Raw genomic sequence first — 15,939 nt, forward strand, 5'->3', positions numbered from 1 at the left:
CTGCCATTAAATGTAGCGTCAGGGCAACGTTAACATTTAACTCCCCGGCGGGTGAGGGTGGTTTCGTTTCACGTTGCTACAAAATGAAAAAAAAAAAAACCCAATAAATTCCTGAATGAGATACCGTCTAATAAATCTAAGGAAACATAATGACCGTGCACTACTCAACAGTTAGCTTAGCCGCGCTACTGAGCAAAGGATGGAGAGGCGAATGCGGAGCAGCCCCTTAACGTTACCTTATTTATTCCAGGCACTGGCGGTGCAGCTATTTTGCTGGTCTCATCCGTGCGACACTGCCGCCGTTAAGAGAGACACTGAGGTCTCTTTGGAGAGGACGCTCAGTCCAGTGAGTATTTTCAAGACTATAACAGTGTTTATAGCGTGTAGAGGCGTTTTTACTGAAAACTGACACACAAAAAATCTGTATCTTGTAGTCCTCTTGTGTGCTACGAGTGCTGGAGCGAGTCCATGGGCAAAACCATTCGCTCTGTGAGAGGGGGAACCTGAATGAGGTGCTGAAGTTTGCATTCTCAGTCTGGTGCCAGCGTGACATTTAATGCACTGTGGGGCGTACACGTTACGCCAGCACATTTTATTTCCAACTGTTAACAACGTGTGAGGGGAAAACAAAAGTCTTACCACGGCCGCGAGTTATTTTTCCTGCACCTTAAGCTCATTGTTTAACGTGCGTTTCGGGCTCTTCCTCCACTACTCGTTGATACATTCACAGGGAGGCTACCTAGCAACCGTGTGTCGCTGGCCATGGTGCTAAAAAACAACCCTGTTGTTAATGGGCGCGACCTGTTCAGAGGTCATTAACGTGCCATTCAATTATTGTTTCCTACAGTATTAATCACTGCAATACCGTGGACATATTCCTCAAAAATGTGCCAAAGACTCGTACTTCGTGGCGCGGTTGCTCTTTACTCTGCTCGTACTCGTAAGTTTTCTGTCAGGTTCTCAGTAACTAAAACCAATTCGATAAACCAATTCAAAGCCTTGGTTTAGATCTGTTTCTTGAATTCTCTTTACTTCAATCATCTTCAACTGAGTACAAGATGAAATAAGAGTTCTAATTTTATTATTACCCATACTGGTTTGAATTAATATGCTTATTTTGCATGCGTTTCCACTCTCTTAAATCATTCATTCATGTACTGATCTATTTCAACTCCTCAAAGATAAATTTGAAGTCACTCAGTATCATGACCAACAACCACCTATGGGTAACAGACGCTTCAGTAGCTGGGTTGGTTGGCTGAGGTAAAACTACGAATTAAACTTTATATAGCACATTTCGTGTTTCACATGAAAGCATAAACTAAACAGGAAGAAGTGGTACACAGTGGATAACACAAATAGTAGGCCTAGATGGCAGCCTGCGCTCACATGGATGACCAGGAACAATGTTTTTCCTTTTTTCTTTTTGTTTCGTTTGGGTTTTTTTTCGTTTTGTTTGGCTGCTAGTCATACTATAAGAATTTTAAGACATTTGAATTCTACCTTAACTAACTTTTGACATTTTACAGTCAAGCTTTGTGAGCCACAATCATCCTGAAGCCTTGCAGATATTTAAAACTTAAATCACAATTAATGCTCAAAAGGTAAAGCGAGATTAAGAATTACAATTTTCATGTGCAATTTGAGTTAGTGACTGGCTGCTCAGTTGATGTTTGGTCACTCGATTAAAATGAGAATGTAGCTTACCCCATACATTTCTCTCAAACTGAGATGTCTATCCTGTGAATGTCCTGTGAATTTATTGCTAACATCTCAACGTGCAAAACTGCGTGTGGTTTTCTTCCAAATAGACTTGACTTTGAAGGATAGCATCACTGTCCACAAAGTTGTATTTTAAGTTCTCTGTCAAAAATGCTGCATTCTCTTAGGTAATACAGAAACCCTCTGATTGAAAACACGATTCCTGCTAAAAGTAAGGATTTTCATCCACTCTTTCTGTGATCAGAGTTCTTAAAGATATGCCCATTGTGGTTGAGGCTGCAGAGTGCAAAGAGAGGGGAAGGCATACAAAAAATTAGTATTCCTTCAAGATCTCTAACCCTGCACATAACATTTGTAATGTACCTTTACAACTATAGCCTTTATGTCTCAGATCTCAATAAAATGTGTTTCTAATCATCTTCTAATGATATGATTCATTTTCTTTTTTGTCTTTTTCAAAATGACATTTTCTCATCCTGTCTAAAAACATTTTTTTTTTAATTAATATACATGTGGATAGAACTGGTTAGAATTAAGTTTACTCATGCATGTGTACCACAACAACAACAATAATACAACAAAGTTTCATTCATTTTATTATCATTCATTCACATGATCATTCAATAATATTAATAACAATGATTATTATAAGTAGTAGTAGTAGTATTTAAACAATAATGCACGTTTTTAAGAGATAGATTTTAGAAACCAGTCATCCCTAGTCATTGGTCAAAATGATGGAGCCTACCTCGTAAGTAAAGAATTACTACATGAAACTTCTAACAATATAACTATAAGCAACTTTTACCTCATAAATGTTAATGTACAAGTATAATATTACAATGTCCGAACAGTGCTTGAAGGCAGCATTTTACATTTCTTTGCTGCGGGTATTCCCATATGACTTGAACGCAGCACGAAACGACAGCAGGCAGAGGTGAAAAGTCTGGATCATGTTTTCATTCCAGCGGAGGCGTACTTGAACGACAAAGGACATTGTAAATAAAGACCAACAAGGTGGTTAGCAGAGCACGTCGAGGTTCTGTCCACAAAGAGACGACATTGATGTTGTTGTTAGCCAACCAGCTAGCACAAGCTGAAATTTGTTAGCTAGCTAACGGAGGACCCTGTTAGCCTACCGCCACCATCATCGCTCCTAGCCAGCTGTGCATCGCCCTGTCTTCCTACGATGGGAAACGCAGCAACTGCCAAGAAAGGCAACGAGCAAGAAAGCGGTAAGCACTTGTAAACCATGCAGCTAGCCTGTCAGCCATCCAACGTTAGCTGTTCTACAGCGTGCGATTGCTTATTTTAAACTCAGTGAGCAGCCTTTAGCAGTTGGTGCCCAATGCTAGCAGACAGTACATTAGTATGCGCTGCAGAGAAGAACCATCTTTGGTAGGGCAGCTTACAAGGTGTGTTAGCTCCCTCCTAATTATTTCTGTGTGCTTATCTCACTTGAAAAAAGTGCCACAGATGATGCACCCAGCTAATCATTGAAAATGACATGCGATCAAAATGCCAGCGTGGTCCTCAACCTCCTGTTTCCCACAGCAGTGATTGCAAAGAAAGATCCCTGACTCGACCAGATGAAAGCGTTTCATAATTGTCTCACACTGTAACGTTCAACTGAAGTTATCAAGGCACCATGTTTAATTTCCAAAAAGCTAATATCAGCTGCCTGGAGCCAGATACCATCAGCAAACATCGGTCTCTACTAAAGCTGCATTACAAGGCCTGGGCACTATTAACATCAGGTACCTGATAACGTTTAAGATAAGTTTACCAGAAGGATGCCTGATGTGGTTAAACACGTCTAGTGATTGTAATATACCAGTTTCTGGCTTTGTTTTGTTTTCCAAACAAGGGCTGCAAACAGGCTAGCAACAGTTTCTGTCAAACCTGGTTAACACTGATGTGCCAAGTCAGCTGTCAACAAGTTTACTGTAAATCAAAATGTTATGCCTCAATCACTGATTTCTTACATTGGCATCAACCTCTTGTGTTGATGCTATAACATCAAGGGAAGGTGGCGCCTCTCCTAGTCAAATTGCACCTGTGGACGAGCAATTTTGCAATCTCAAATGCTTTTATCACTCTGAAAGCAGTAGCCAGAGGGCACTCTGTTGTGTTTAGTGTGCATTTGTCAGTATTGACCAAGCTAATCCACTAAACTGTACCATGGTTAGTGGTTTGTCTGAAGAGCACTGAGCTTGACCTGCTTTCTGATTGGTAGTAGTCCATACAGCCTCTCAGCCTTGTGACTTGAGCCACCTGTAGTGTCTGTAGGGAAGTGCTCAGGGTTGCGTACAATGACACCGTGATGCAAACAATAAATTATAGAAACTTGTTTACACGGTGTTGTTGTCATTTAGATTTCTGTTTACATGTTGGGTGTTTATTGGTGTTAGCCGCAGTGGCCTATACTGAGTGCAACTCCAAAACAAACCCACATTTCAAGTAAACCATCATATAAAAAAGAAAAAAAAGTATGCTTTATAAGAGTCAGATCGTAAGGGTGACTTTAAGCATAGGGGAAAGCTGTTTGAAGAACTGCATTGTTAAACATTACCACCAGAGAGCAGGATAACCTGGAAGTAACTTCTCTCTCAGTTATTCAGTGGGTGTCCCAGGCCTACAGTTCCCTTATCTGCACTCTGAATGCACAACAGCTGTGCCATGTTTTTGACACATGTCTGGCCTTTTTCTGTTCTTTGCTAACTTTGTCAATCTTTGTCAAAACAGCATCACCACTTGCATGAGAGACCGATAAGTGCTTTCAAATGACACCACACAGAACGTGCATTTGGCCACTGAAATTGAGGCAGAGTACTTGAACAGGAAGCTTAACTTTATGTGGTTAGCCAAGTATTGCAGTGCACTTGTCTGCATACAGGAAGCTAGTATCACTCATTGCTCTTCAGTCTGAAAACGGTCGCTTTGTCCGAGAGCCTTTTCACCCACACACCAAGAGATTTATCTCAAAATGGCCCAGGGAAAGGAGCAATCCTTCGCCAGCCGTATATTTCAAAAATGTCGCAAGAGTAACCAAGAGCAGAGAGGACAAGAGAATGACGTGCCTCATATCTCTGAGTTCAGCATCATGTGGGATAAGTTGAGTAAGTGCAGTGTTGCTTTTACACTTGAAAAGTGTCCGCCACCATTTATAGATCTGAGCAGGATGCGTCTCGGCTTGTATAGTTCTGCAGGAAAACTAATTTACTTGAAGCTTAGAGAATAAACCAAAGTGCATATTAGTCTAAATTGTACAGTTCTTTTAATGGAGTTGGTAAACCTTTAAGTTTGATTATGTATTTTCTTCATGTAAGTGGTTGTTCAGTGACCATCATTAGTTGATCAGGTTTGAAAACTGCAAGCAGCAGCCCGGTTTCATAACCTCTATTATTAAGAGTTTTTCCTTACCTTCCTTATCTGGTTCACATTTTCTTCTTTTTCACTCTGCTATTAGACATACATAAAGCAGCTTAGACCTACCACTTTGTAGTTAGGCCATTTGTGGTGCTTCAGTCGCTTACATCATTTTAATATTGCTGTCCTGTCATTTTTGTCTACTGTTTTCTCAGTATGAAATGGGTTTTTATGTGTGCTTTTTACAATGTCTTTTCAATCACTGTTATTTTATCTTCTTCGTAACAGATGATTGTAGTTTAATGATATTTTATTCAAAGTAGGATGGTAAAAGCCTGCTCCAATACTGGTAAGACAAGAAAGAGAAAGTTAGGTCTAGATATTGGACACTGGCTACTGTACAGAATCCAGCAGCTATGAAAGGATATATCCACTTGTTGCATAATTGTAAAGAAAACAAATATATTTTGATGCGGGTGGTGTACAGCAGTTTATAAATACTCTTGACTATTGGTTTTAGCTACAGTTTTCAGAGACAATGGAAGAAATAAGTCTTCAAACCAAAATAATCTTATTTCACTGTAGAGTAATGTAGTCAGATTTTACTTCTGTCACGTGGTAGGGTGCCTTATGTTGTCTTCTTCAGTGTCATTTTGCTTTAATCTCAAATGTTCTTGTTTTTAGCACTTCATAAATGTTTCTTCCTCTCTTTCTCTTCTCCATCATTTCCATCCATGTGGGTGAATGTTCCTGCAAACCCCTTGGTGAACTGTAGAGACTTTTGGTATGCTCATTTTTCCATGAGCCATCCTAAATCACAGAGAGAATGTTTATTATGCCACTTAGGCCTACCAGGCTCGTCGTATTGTATCTAAGTATTACGAGGTTTAACAAGTTAAACTGACATTTGCATAGTCAATTAACATATAGATTCCATACATAGTTCATCAGTGCTAGGTATGCATTTGAATCAGTAACAGTATACCAAAGTGTACCACAAACTAGACATTAGACATCTGTAATGACTCTGTGACTTTGGACGTCTCATGTATGCTGTGACTTTCACAATGCACTGTCTTTCTAATGCCTGCACTGTAGCCCAAGTTATGTCCTGCATTTTGTCTTTTCTCTCTGCCTATTATTACTGCCTCCCCCTTTAGTCCCACCTACTCTGAAAGAGATGCAGAACAGCTTGAGTTTGAATTGGCCAGTTCTGCAAAGTTCACAAGAGCTCTTTGCATCACTTTATGAATTAAAATTTCCTGCTTAGGTGTGTGGTTTTGAGTTTTGTTAAGGAGGTATGTTTTGCTATTTTGTCAAGTATAGTCCTGCCCTCACAGTACTGGGCATTTGCCTGACCTTAAAGTGCATTTGTTCACCTCAACCTTTGAACTGACTTTGTTTAGTTTCCTGAACATGTTAACTGCCTTAGTTTGTCATTTACCTGAAAATTTGAAATTACCTTGTGTGAGTACCTAAATCCTAATTGTCTTATAACATTTCTCTCTTGTTTTTGCAGTGAAAGAGTTCTTAGCTAAAGCCAAAGAAGATTTTTTAAGAAAATGGGAGTGTCCACCACAGGTAAGTTGTTCCCTATCAGTATTTAATAGAATTAAAACTTTTTATTTCTCTTGTCTTTCTGGACTCAACTATTTTTATGTTGAAAAACTATTTGACAATTTAACCACTTCCTTTAGTTAAAAATAGCTCAAATCTTGTTGAGTTGAATGCTAGCTGATTATGTTATTGTCAGTAAGCGGTATTTACTCAAAAATATCTCCACCCAGGGTTTTACTCTAAGCTACAGGAAGAAAAATTGTTATATTAGCGGCATCTATAAGGGCTCCAAGTCCACTGAACTTACAGGCAAAGTTGAAACATTTCAGTCATCAGTTTGCTGTCTCACTTCCACTGATAATGTGTTTCCTTAGAGCACAACTGGCCTGGACGACTTTGACAGGTTTAAGACTTTGGGCACTGGCTCGTTCGGGCGAGTTATGCTTGTCAAACATAAAGGAACAAACCAGTTCTACGCCATGAAGATCTTGGACAAACAAAAAGTAGGTGTATGCTTCTAAAGAAAATGGTTTACCCATCTCATAAGAACAAGTGTTGTAAATTAGGGTAGTCTGTGAAAAGTAAACTCATGCTTGTTTGACAAATGCTGTAAATACATAAATGCTGTGTATCTCATAAAAGGAAATGGAACATTTCCTCTCGTGCGTTGCCAGCATGTTATCACTGAAAACCTCAGAGGCACATCATGAGAGTTTCGATCTTTAAACACTGATGTGAAAGTCGTAGGAGGGGCTGAGCGTGTCCTCAGTGCACTGGTCATGTAGCAGTACTCTGTTCCCCTTGAATTTCACACAGCTGGTTTAGGAAGTGTCTGACCTGTCTGTCTGTTTCAGCTCCACTGCTGAGAGACTTTCCTTTTTACAGTGTATGGCTTCTCAATCAGCTTCTTTTTGTTTCTTAACACTGTGCATGCTGAGCTCTTAAAGGATTATACTCTGTTTTTGCAAATTTTTCCTACCCAAAGTATGTTGTACTTTTAAAGGTTTGTGAATGTGGGATTTATTTATTTATTTATTTATTTATTTTATTTATTCTCCTTCCCGGGTAGCCATTGTTTTCCATGTAGAAATTCCAGGACAGTATGCAGTCATGGTAAAGTTGCTTGAGATACAGTGGGTGATTCATCACAGTAAATAAAGTGGCCAGGTGTTATATCATTGTGTCGCACTGAAGTTGTGAATTGAGTGAATGTGTGACGGTCTGGTGTGGTGACTCCCCTTTCTGTGATTGCTTATTGTATAGTCTTCTCACTTTGATTTTCTAATAATCTAGTTTGAGGACTAGGTGTTGTTCAACACCCAACTTTCATGTCCTGTATGTCAGAGTTTTTCAAACCAACTCATGAATACACCAGACTGCCAGACGTTTCAAATTAGTTTTACTTTCAACCAGTAGGTCTGGAAAAAAATCAAACAGAACATGATGTTTATTGTGGATTACTGTACCTATCTGGAGCAAGTTTTAAAGTTCTGCAAGTTATCACACCTTAAAGAATGTAAGCCAGTAGCTGACTGGAGAGTAAAACAGACACAATTCCAAAATGTAAAAAATTATTCGATTACAAACAATCAGTCATTATGGGGCTAAAGCATGCAAAAATTATCTCTATGCATTAACTTTTCTATCAGGCGTCCTGAGCACTCAGAAATCAGGAAAACCTTATGGGTACTTGTGGCTTTGCTTTACATTGTATTTTGGAAATTATATAACACAGACACATACATCAATTATCAAGAACAGACTATTCTTAATATACACTTAGTACCTAACTTGTGCCTTCTTTTTTCAGGTGGTGAAATTGAAGCAGATAGAACACACGCTAAATGAAAAGAGAATACTACAGGCCGTCTCCTTCCCCTTCCTCGTCAGATTGGAGTACGCCTTCAAGGTACACACTGGTACCCACCTCTTATGACCAGCTACGTGGTTACCACATTACCGGTGTTTTTATATGTTTCACGAAAGGGATCCTAACACCAACCCCACTAACCTAGCACACCTTTTGTGTCCACCTGTAACAGTGCCACAGATGATTCAGTACATGTTAAAATAACCAGCCATCTAGTGGGTTTATAAAAATAAAAACATAAAAATACAAACTTAACTCTCTTCAGTTTGTATTTTCAGATTCAATCAAATTTCTCAAATCTGATTGGGGGTTTTTATTTCTTAACCTGAAGAGCAATTATCAGTTAACATTTACTCTGTTGGTGTGACCCTACTGAAAGATTTCTGGTTTTGTTAAACAGGACAACTCAAACCTCTACATGGTGATGGAATATGTGCCCGGTGGAGAGATGTTCTCACACCTCAGACGTATTGGAAGGTTCAGGTAAGGAGAACTACAGAGAAGTCTATATTAAATATTTTGTTTTTTCTTTGGAGTGCTTTATCAGCCACTAACAACTGGACACAGAGTTATCAATTTTAACTTTGTTCACTGTGGTCTGATAATGCCATAAGTGAAATGGCTTGAGACTGACATCATTTCAAGTTGGCTATACCATGAATGATTGTGTTTACTCCTTCACTCTAAAAAGGCTTGTGTTCAAGTATTTCACCAGTGTCTGACCACCTAAATTTCCCTCTTTCAGTGAACACCATGCAAGATTTTATGCAGCTCAGATTGTACTCACCTTTGAGTACCTTCACTCCTTAGACCTCATCTACAGAGACCTGAAGCCTGAAAACCTGCTCATAGATCAACATGGGTACATCCAGGTATATCCACAATCCATGTAAAGTTTCTAATAGAAGAATAAATTGACTGAAAACATACCAATCTTTAACAAATTCTGTCTGTAAAATGTTATTTGTATCCCTTTGGTAAATGATAAGGGAGCCTGAAACACTCATCAGTTGCCATGAGAAGAGGGCCAGTAGTGAATGTCAGGACCTACTAGATCTTAATATATAGAGAGGCAGTGCTGAAAAACGTACTTAGACTCATTTAGTCTGGTAATAAAGAATCAAATTAAAACAAACACGAAACCAAATATAGGCTTCTCTAAATAGCCGTGGTTAAGAAGTGTAGTACATGTTAACTTTGTCCTTACATACTAGCTAATCTTATTATGCTCCTATTGTTCTTCTTTAGGTCACAGACTTTGGCTTTGCCAAAAGAGTAAAAGGCAGGACCTGGACATTGTGTGGAACTCCTGAGTACCTGGCTCCAGAGATCATCCTCAGCAAGGTCAGCTCTTTATACGCAGCATAGCCCATACAGCCATCTTAATACAGTGCATTTAAAATGTATTAGGACAGTAGCCTGTTTTCATTGTTCTGGCCCTGTATTCCAGGTCACTGGATTTCAAATGAAACAATGACTATGATGTGTAACCACTGACCTTCTGCTTTAAGGATCCTCACATTCATATTGGGAGAAAAGTTTTAAGAATCATAGCCCTTTTCATACAATAACCCCAGTTTTATAACAATGCTGCAGGAAGACGATATTAAAAATACAAAAAAAGCAAACAATGAGTTGACAACACAAACAATACGTTTTTGTTTTCAAACTGAGGAAAAGAATATTTTTTGCCATTTTGCCTTTATTTGACAGTTGACAGTCTAGAGAGAGATAGGAAACAACGACAGAGAGAAAAAGGTATGACATACAACAGAGGTCCTCCAGCTCTGGAGTCAAACAGGGACATTGCGGTTACGTTTTATGCACTTTGCCCAATTACGCCACTGGACACCCTACTTTGGATTTTCCTTGACTGGCTATCAGTCACCTGACCTCATTCCAACTGAGTATGTGTTTCGTTTGATGACGAGACAAGACTAGACAAGAGATGATTGAGAGGTAAGAGTCTCCATTTAGATTGAGGTGGACTTATCTGTCAATAAATAATGAGGAGTGAAGACGTGACCATACTTGTGAAGATGATATTGAGGCAAATATCTATCAGAGACATGAAACCTAGGTGGTTTGCCAAAATCAACAGTTGAGTAAACTGAAAAAAAAAGGTGCACACAGGGATACTAGAAAATGCCAAATGACTCAGTAGACTGAGGAGCACAAGTCTTGTGGATGAGCAGAAAATTATTGGGAGGGTGAAGAAAAACCCCTCAATGGCTGAAAAGCAATACAAAAATGCTCTCCAGGATGTAGGCGTACATGTTTCCTTGTCAACAGTCAAGAGAAGACTTTGCTAGCATAACTGCAGAGGATTCACAACAAGATGCAAACCCCTGGTAAACCTGAAAAACAGAGAGGCCAAGCTGCAGTTCACAAAAACCCAAAAAAAGAAACAGGTAGAAATCTTGAACAAAGTTCTATGGACTCACAGAACAAAAATCAACCTCTGTCAAAATGATGGAAAGAGGAAAGTGTGGAGAAATAAGGAACAGCTCATGACCCAAAGCCACCACCTCATCTGTCAAACATGGTGGTGGTTCTGCTATGGCTTGGGCATGTATGGCTGCTAATGGAACTGCTGACGGAAGCAACAGGATGAATGCAGAGGTATACAGGAGCATTCTGTGTGGTCAAATTCGGTCGGATGCCTCAAAACTCATTGGACGACATTTCATCATTCAGCAGGACAACGATCCTAATCATACGGCCAATGCAGCCAAAGAGCTTTTCAGGGTGAGGAGGTGGAATAACGTCAACTGGCCTAGTTAATCACCTGATCTGAGTCCGACAGAGCTGCTTTCCACTTGGTGAAGACCAGACTAAAGGCTGAGAGACTCCACGACAAGCAAGAGCTGAAGGAGGCTGCAGTAAAGCTCTGGGAGTGCATCACCAGGGAAGATAAAAAGCGTCTGCTGATGTCTGTGTGTCAGAGACTTCAGACAGTCATTGACTGCAAAAGATTTTTCCCAAAATATTGAATATGATGATTTTGTTTGACTTTATGTGTATCCGTCCAATTACATTTGAAACCCTAAACCTTTGGCACTATGTGTTTAAAGGGCTACTGTATATCTGTCACTCAGTTCTTTTTGTAATGAGGTAAACCTACTCAAATTAAAGGTGAGACTTGGCAATTCGATGTAGTATCCATTACTTAATTTAAATTGAATGTGCTGAAGCTCAGAGTCTGAAGAACAGAAAATGTGTTACTGTCCAGATACTTCCAGTCTTGACCATATGCCTCACGCCTTTGACTGTCATTGCTGATTGTCATCCAAAGTAGTTTTGCCTGCTTAAGAGAAGACAGCCTTTGAAAATTAATTAAAAAAATTCCTGTTTATTCCAGGGCTACAACAAAGCTGTGGACTGGTGGGCACTTGGAGTTCTTATCTATGAGATGGCTGCTGGTTATCCTCCCTTTTTTGCCGATCAGCCTATCCAGATCTACGAAAAGATAGTGTCTGGCAAGGTACGCCGGGTTAGCCATGGGCAAAGAATGTAAATATTTTTAACAATTTAATGATTGGCCATTTCTCTGCTTGAATTTCAATCATAAGGAACAACTTAACATTGCTTCTCCAGTGGGTCTTTACTGCCCTTTAGTTACTGTAACCCAGCATGTTAAAGGAATCAGGTGAAGTAACACAAGTATTCTTCTGCAGTTTGTTCTTGATAATTCAGTTTCTTTCTTTCTTCAATCTTGTAGGTACGATTCCCCTCTCACTTTAGCTCCGACCTGAAGGACTTGCTGAGAAACCTGCTTCAGGTAGACCTGACAAAGAGATTTGGCAACCTGAAGAATGGTGTGAATGACATAAAAAATCACAAGTGGTTCTCCACAACAGACTGGATTGCCGTCTACGAGAGAAAGGTAGGTCTTGATTTTGTTGTTTTATATAATAAAAATCAGCCCTTGGTTGATATGAACAAATATATATTGCATTCTGAATTTTTAGGTTGAAGCCCCCTTCTTGCCGAAGTGCAGAGGACCAGGAGATACAAGCAACTTTGACGACTATGAAGAGGAGGACATTCGTGTCTCACAAACAGAAAAGTGTGCAAAAGAGTTCGCTGAGTTCTAGTGAGTGGGCAAGAGTCCCATCAGGGCTCACGTGTTTTTGGGAAATTTGCACTCTCCTGAGGGTTAAGGTGGAACTGAGGTCGTCACATGTTAAAAACAAACACCTCATTCCTTCATTCCACACAGCTGAATGAGGTCCTTCTTGCCATGATCCTGCGTGCAGTTAGCACTAACCTATACACAGGCACATTATGCAGACACCCCTCGTACTGCAACACAAACATACTAGACCACGTTCTCATCTTTTGTCTTATTTCTTTTGTTATCTATGTTTGCCACTTCCGAGTATCCTCCCTCCCTCCTCATTTCGATTCAAATGATTATTTGAAAAGCAACATGAAAACTAATATTACTCCAATTTTCAAGTGGCACAAAGAGTGATTGATTGTATTAGCTGGTATTGCACATTTTGTGATATAAGCTTTGGGAAAATAGAAGGCATTTTGTGGGGTCTAATTTTTAACATTGAGTTTTGCTAGTTGTCTGTTACATGCCTGAGTGTGTTTTAGGGTTCAGTTTGTTACTCATTAGTCATGAACAGTTTAACATTAACCATTACTCATCATTCTGGTGTCCTTAAGACCTACATCCGTGTATTTGTGCATATAGAAATATACATATATGATACATACGATTTGAACACTTTGTTTTGTTAAAGCATGACCAAAATTCAGTCAAAGACAGTGGTGTTCAGCAAAGGATAAGAAACACTGATGACTTTTTGAAGTTTCTGGGTTTTAGCACTGGGGCATTCGATTCTTGAAGAGACTGATTAACAGTGACAAGTGTTATTGTGAAACAGAAACTTGTCAGTGCTGTATTAGTTGATCAGTTGTAGCATTTGTTTTATCCATATCCGGTCACAGGACATTTCCTTTTACCTCAGACTAGGTGTGGTATTAAATGAAAGGAATGAAATGATATATTTTTTCAGGTACAACTCTGTTTCACAAGAATGAAAACTGATGAAGTTTTAGTATGTGACTCCATACAACAGGTCATCTGTCTTTGGTACGTCCAAAAATATATGAAGTGCATTGACATGGCATTTTTCAATAGCTGAAAGGTCACTTGTTCGATTTTCATGAGGGTACGTTGTCGTGGAAACGAAGCAGTGTTGGTCAGATGGACATATTTTGTCCGTTTGGGCTTGCTTTTCAATTTTGTTTTTAAAAGCTAATTGTGCTTTAGCAGAGCACTCGGATGACATTGTGTAACTGCCATATTTGCTTTATTTTCATTTTTACTTTTGCATGTTTGTTACGTTTGTACAGCAGTGTCATAACAAGCTAATAGTGCCCTAAAAATGTCCCCATCTTTTCTGTTGTTTTTCGTTTTGTTACCTTTAAATTGTTTCATAGCCTGGAACATTAATGCATTAGATAGGTACTTTTTATCTGAGTGGCATATTCCACTGCATAATCCAATTAACACAAAACTAAATCATGAAATAAACTTTAACCATAAAATAATAACAAGAAAACTGAATTATCATAACTTTAAAGTATTCGTTCATTCACTTTGTTGAACCATCTACTTACTGCAGTTATAGCTCATAGTCTCTTTGCATCATTTTCTAAAAAAGAATTGCACACTGTGATGGAGCAATAACTGCTCATTCTTCCTTGCAAAATTGCTCAGGCTGAGTCAGCTCAGTTAGAGAATGTTAATGGACAAAAATGCTGTAGTCTTGTCTCAGATTTTCAAAGGGAATAAGGTCAAGAGTCTGACTTTTGAAGAACTTTTTTTTTTGTAAGCCACTCCTGTTAAGTTATTGTCTACACGTATTTAATACATATTTTGTCCCCCTTCTTTGGGCTTTTTTTTCTGTACTGGGCACCATTCATTTCCCACTAATTCTGACACATTGCCTGTCCATGCTGCTGAAATGTAGTCCCTGCCTCTGCAAACTCCTCACCAGCGTGGCAGGTTGTTGTATTTAAAAAATCTGTTTGTCAGAGGTTCAATACCTACAAGACCAAGGTGTCCACGTGTTGAACTTCCAGATGTAACAGAAGCTCTGCTTTTGTGAATCCTTTGATTAATTTTAGAAGGAAGTTTGTCTCTGCCATGCACAGGGAGGTCAGAGATTGAGGTCATTTCTGCAGGTTGGACACTCAGGGTTGTGGGGAATTCACAGTTTTACATTTTACACCTTGTTTGAAACAGTAATACATTGTTGACAGTCTTTCAATTTAAAGTCTCTGAAGTCTTCTGAAATTTTGATTATTATTTTACATGGTGCTTAAGTCCTTGTAGATGATGAAAAATGCAATTTAATCAAGTTCAACAATCTTAGACAACCAAATGTAAAAAAGGGGACTGAATGCTTTTTTTTTTTTTTTGGTACTTATGTACTGATAAGGCCTGAATCTAAAGTTTTTTTTCAAAGATTGAGCACATGATGTGATATTTTATTTAGTCCTAATTTCATTTCAAAAGGCACAACTTTTTATTATGCTATTTTTATTTATATTTAGAGATGTCTAATGAAATAACATTTTAAATGTTTAAACTTGCTTAGTTCTCAGTATATAAGAACTAAGTGTTATAAACAGTGAATATATTGGATTATTTATTTGTACAATTTTTTCCATGTTTCCCCCTTTAAGAATAAAAGATTTATAGAAATAAACATATTTACCACAGTTAATACACATTGATGCCTCTCATGCCTATTTAAAATTATAGCCTTTTATTTTAACTTATTTTTTTTCTTTTTCTTTACCTTTTGTTTTATTTCTTTACTCAGAAAATTAACCTTGTTAAAGAGGATCCGACATTATTTTCCTAGTTTAAAGGTTGACTAGAATGTAATTGCAGAATCAATGGCATTTTTTAGTAGGACAAAGTTTGAAAACTACACCTGGGAATTCAGCATGTTTCAGTCCAAACTGCCTGTGTGTAAATCTTCCCGGAAAGTGTGTAGGAAATCCACAGCTCTTCTTATGTGTCATTTATACCCCCATGTGTGTAACAATGTTTGTCATATTTGATGTAAATGATGGCACTTTTCCCTGAGCCACTTCACACTCCTGATTGAAGGATATCAGTTTATGAGTTCTTTGTAGGTAGTCACAAATGCCAGTATGGGATCAATAATCTGAAATGTTTCTGTATTTAGTTTGTGGGATATTTTGCACATCATTTAGAAGGCTGACACGTTTTTCCCACCCATATTTACTTGTGTTTGCAAGGGGAATATACTTTGCTGTAGCAGATTTTATGTAACAAAGGATATGTCACTATAATAAATTGTTTTTATTAAAAACTATATTTGTTTGTATTCAATGTAATAAGTACTGCTGTATGTGTAGAAATTACA

At 38.5% G+C, this 15,939-nt stretch overlaps 1 protein-coding gene across 3 annotated transcripts; it reads left to right on the plus strand.

Moving 5' to 3' along the window:
- Positions 1–2,633: 2,633 nt before the first annotated feature.
- Positions 2,634–15,876, plus strand: prkacba (protein kinase, cAMP-dependent, catalytic, beta a). Of its 3 annotated transcripts, XM_040128601.1 has the most exons (11): positions 2,634–2,957; positions 5,867–5,875; positions 6,611–6,672; positions 7,023–7,151; positions 8,459–8,557; positions 8,919–9,001; positions 9,264–9,390; positions 9,767–9,862; positions 11,880–12,002; positions 12,240–12,404; positions 12,490–15,876. In XM_040128601.1, exons 1-11 carry the CDS (start codon positions 2,912–2,914, stop codon positions 12,613–12,615), a joined length of 1,065 nt encoding a protein of 354 aa, XP_039984535.1. In that variant the 5' UTR covers positions 2,634–2,911; the 3' UTR covers positions 12,616–15,876. The 3 variants fall into 3 exon arrangements, with proteins under 3 accessions (XP_039984535.1, XP_039984536.1, XP_039984537.1); XM_040128602.1 differs by lacking the exon at positions 5,867–5,875; XM_040128603.1 differs by lacking the exons at positions 2,634–2,957; positions 5,867–5,875 and adding an exon at positions 4,632–4,841.
- Positions 15,877–15,939: the final 63 nt, after the last annotated feature.

Source organism: Xiphias gladius, chromosome 6 (assembly GCF_016859285.1).
Source record: "Xiphias gladius isolate SHS-SW01 ecotype Sanya breed wild chromosome 6, ASM1685928v1, whole genome shotgun sequence".
NCBI lineage: Eukaryota > Metazoa > Chordata > Actinopteri > Istiophoriformes > Xiphiidae > Xiphias > Xiphias gladius.

What these genes read in the sequence shown, in the direction of transcription:
- prkacba (XM_040128603.1), top strand. Translation starts at nt 4,709, where the DNA reads ATGGCCCAGGGAAAGGAGCAATCCTTCGCCAGCCGTATATTTCAAAAA. An exon ending in AATGGGAGTGTCCACCACAG is followed by an intron (nt 6,673 to 7,022) that starts GTAAGTTGTTCC and finishes GTGTTTCCTTAG; the next exon opens with AGCACAACTGGCCTGGACGA. An exon ending in AGACGTATTGGAAGGTTCAG is followed by an intron (nt 9,002 to 9,263) that starts GTAAGGAGAACT and finishes TCCCTCTTTCAG; the next exon opens with TGAACACCATGCAAGATTTT.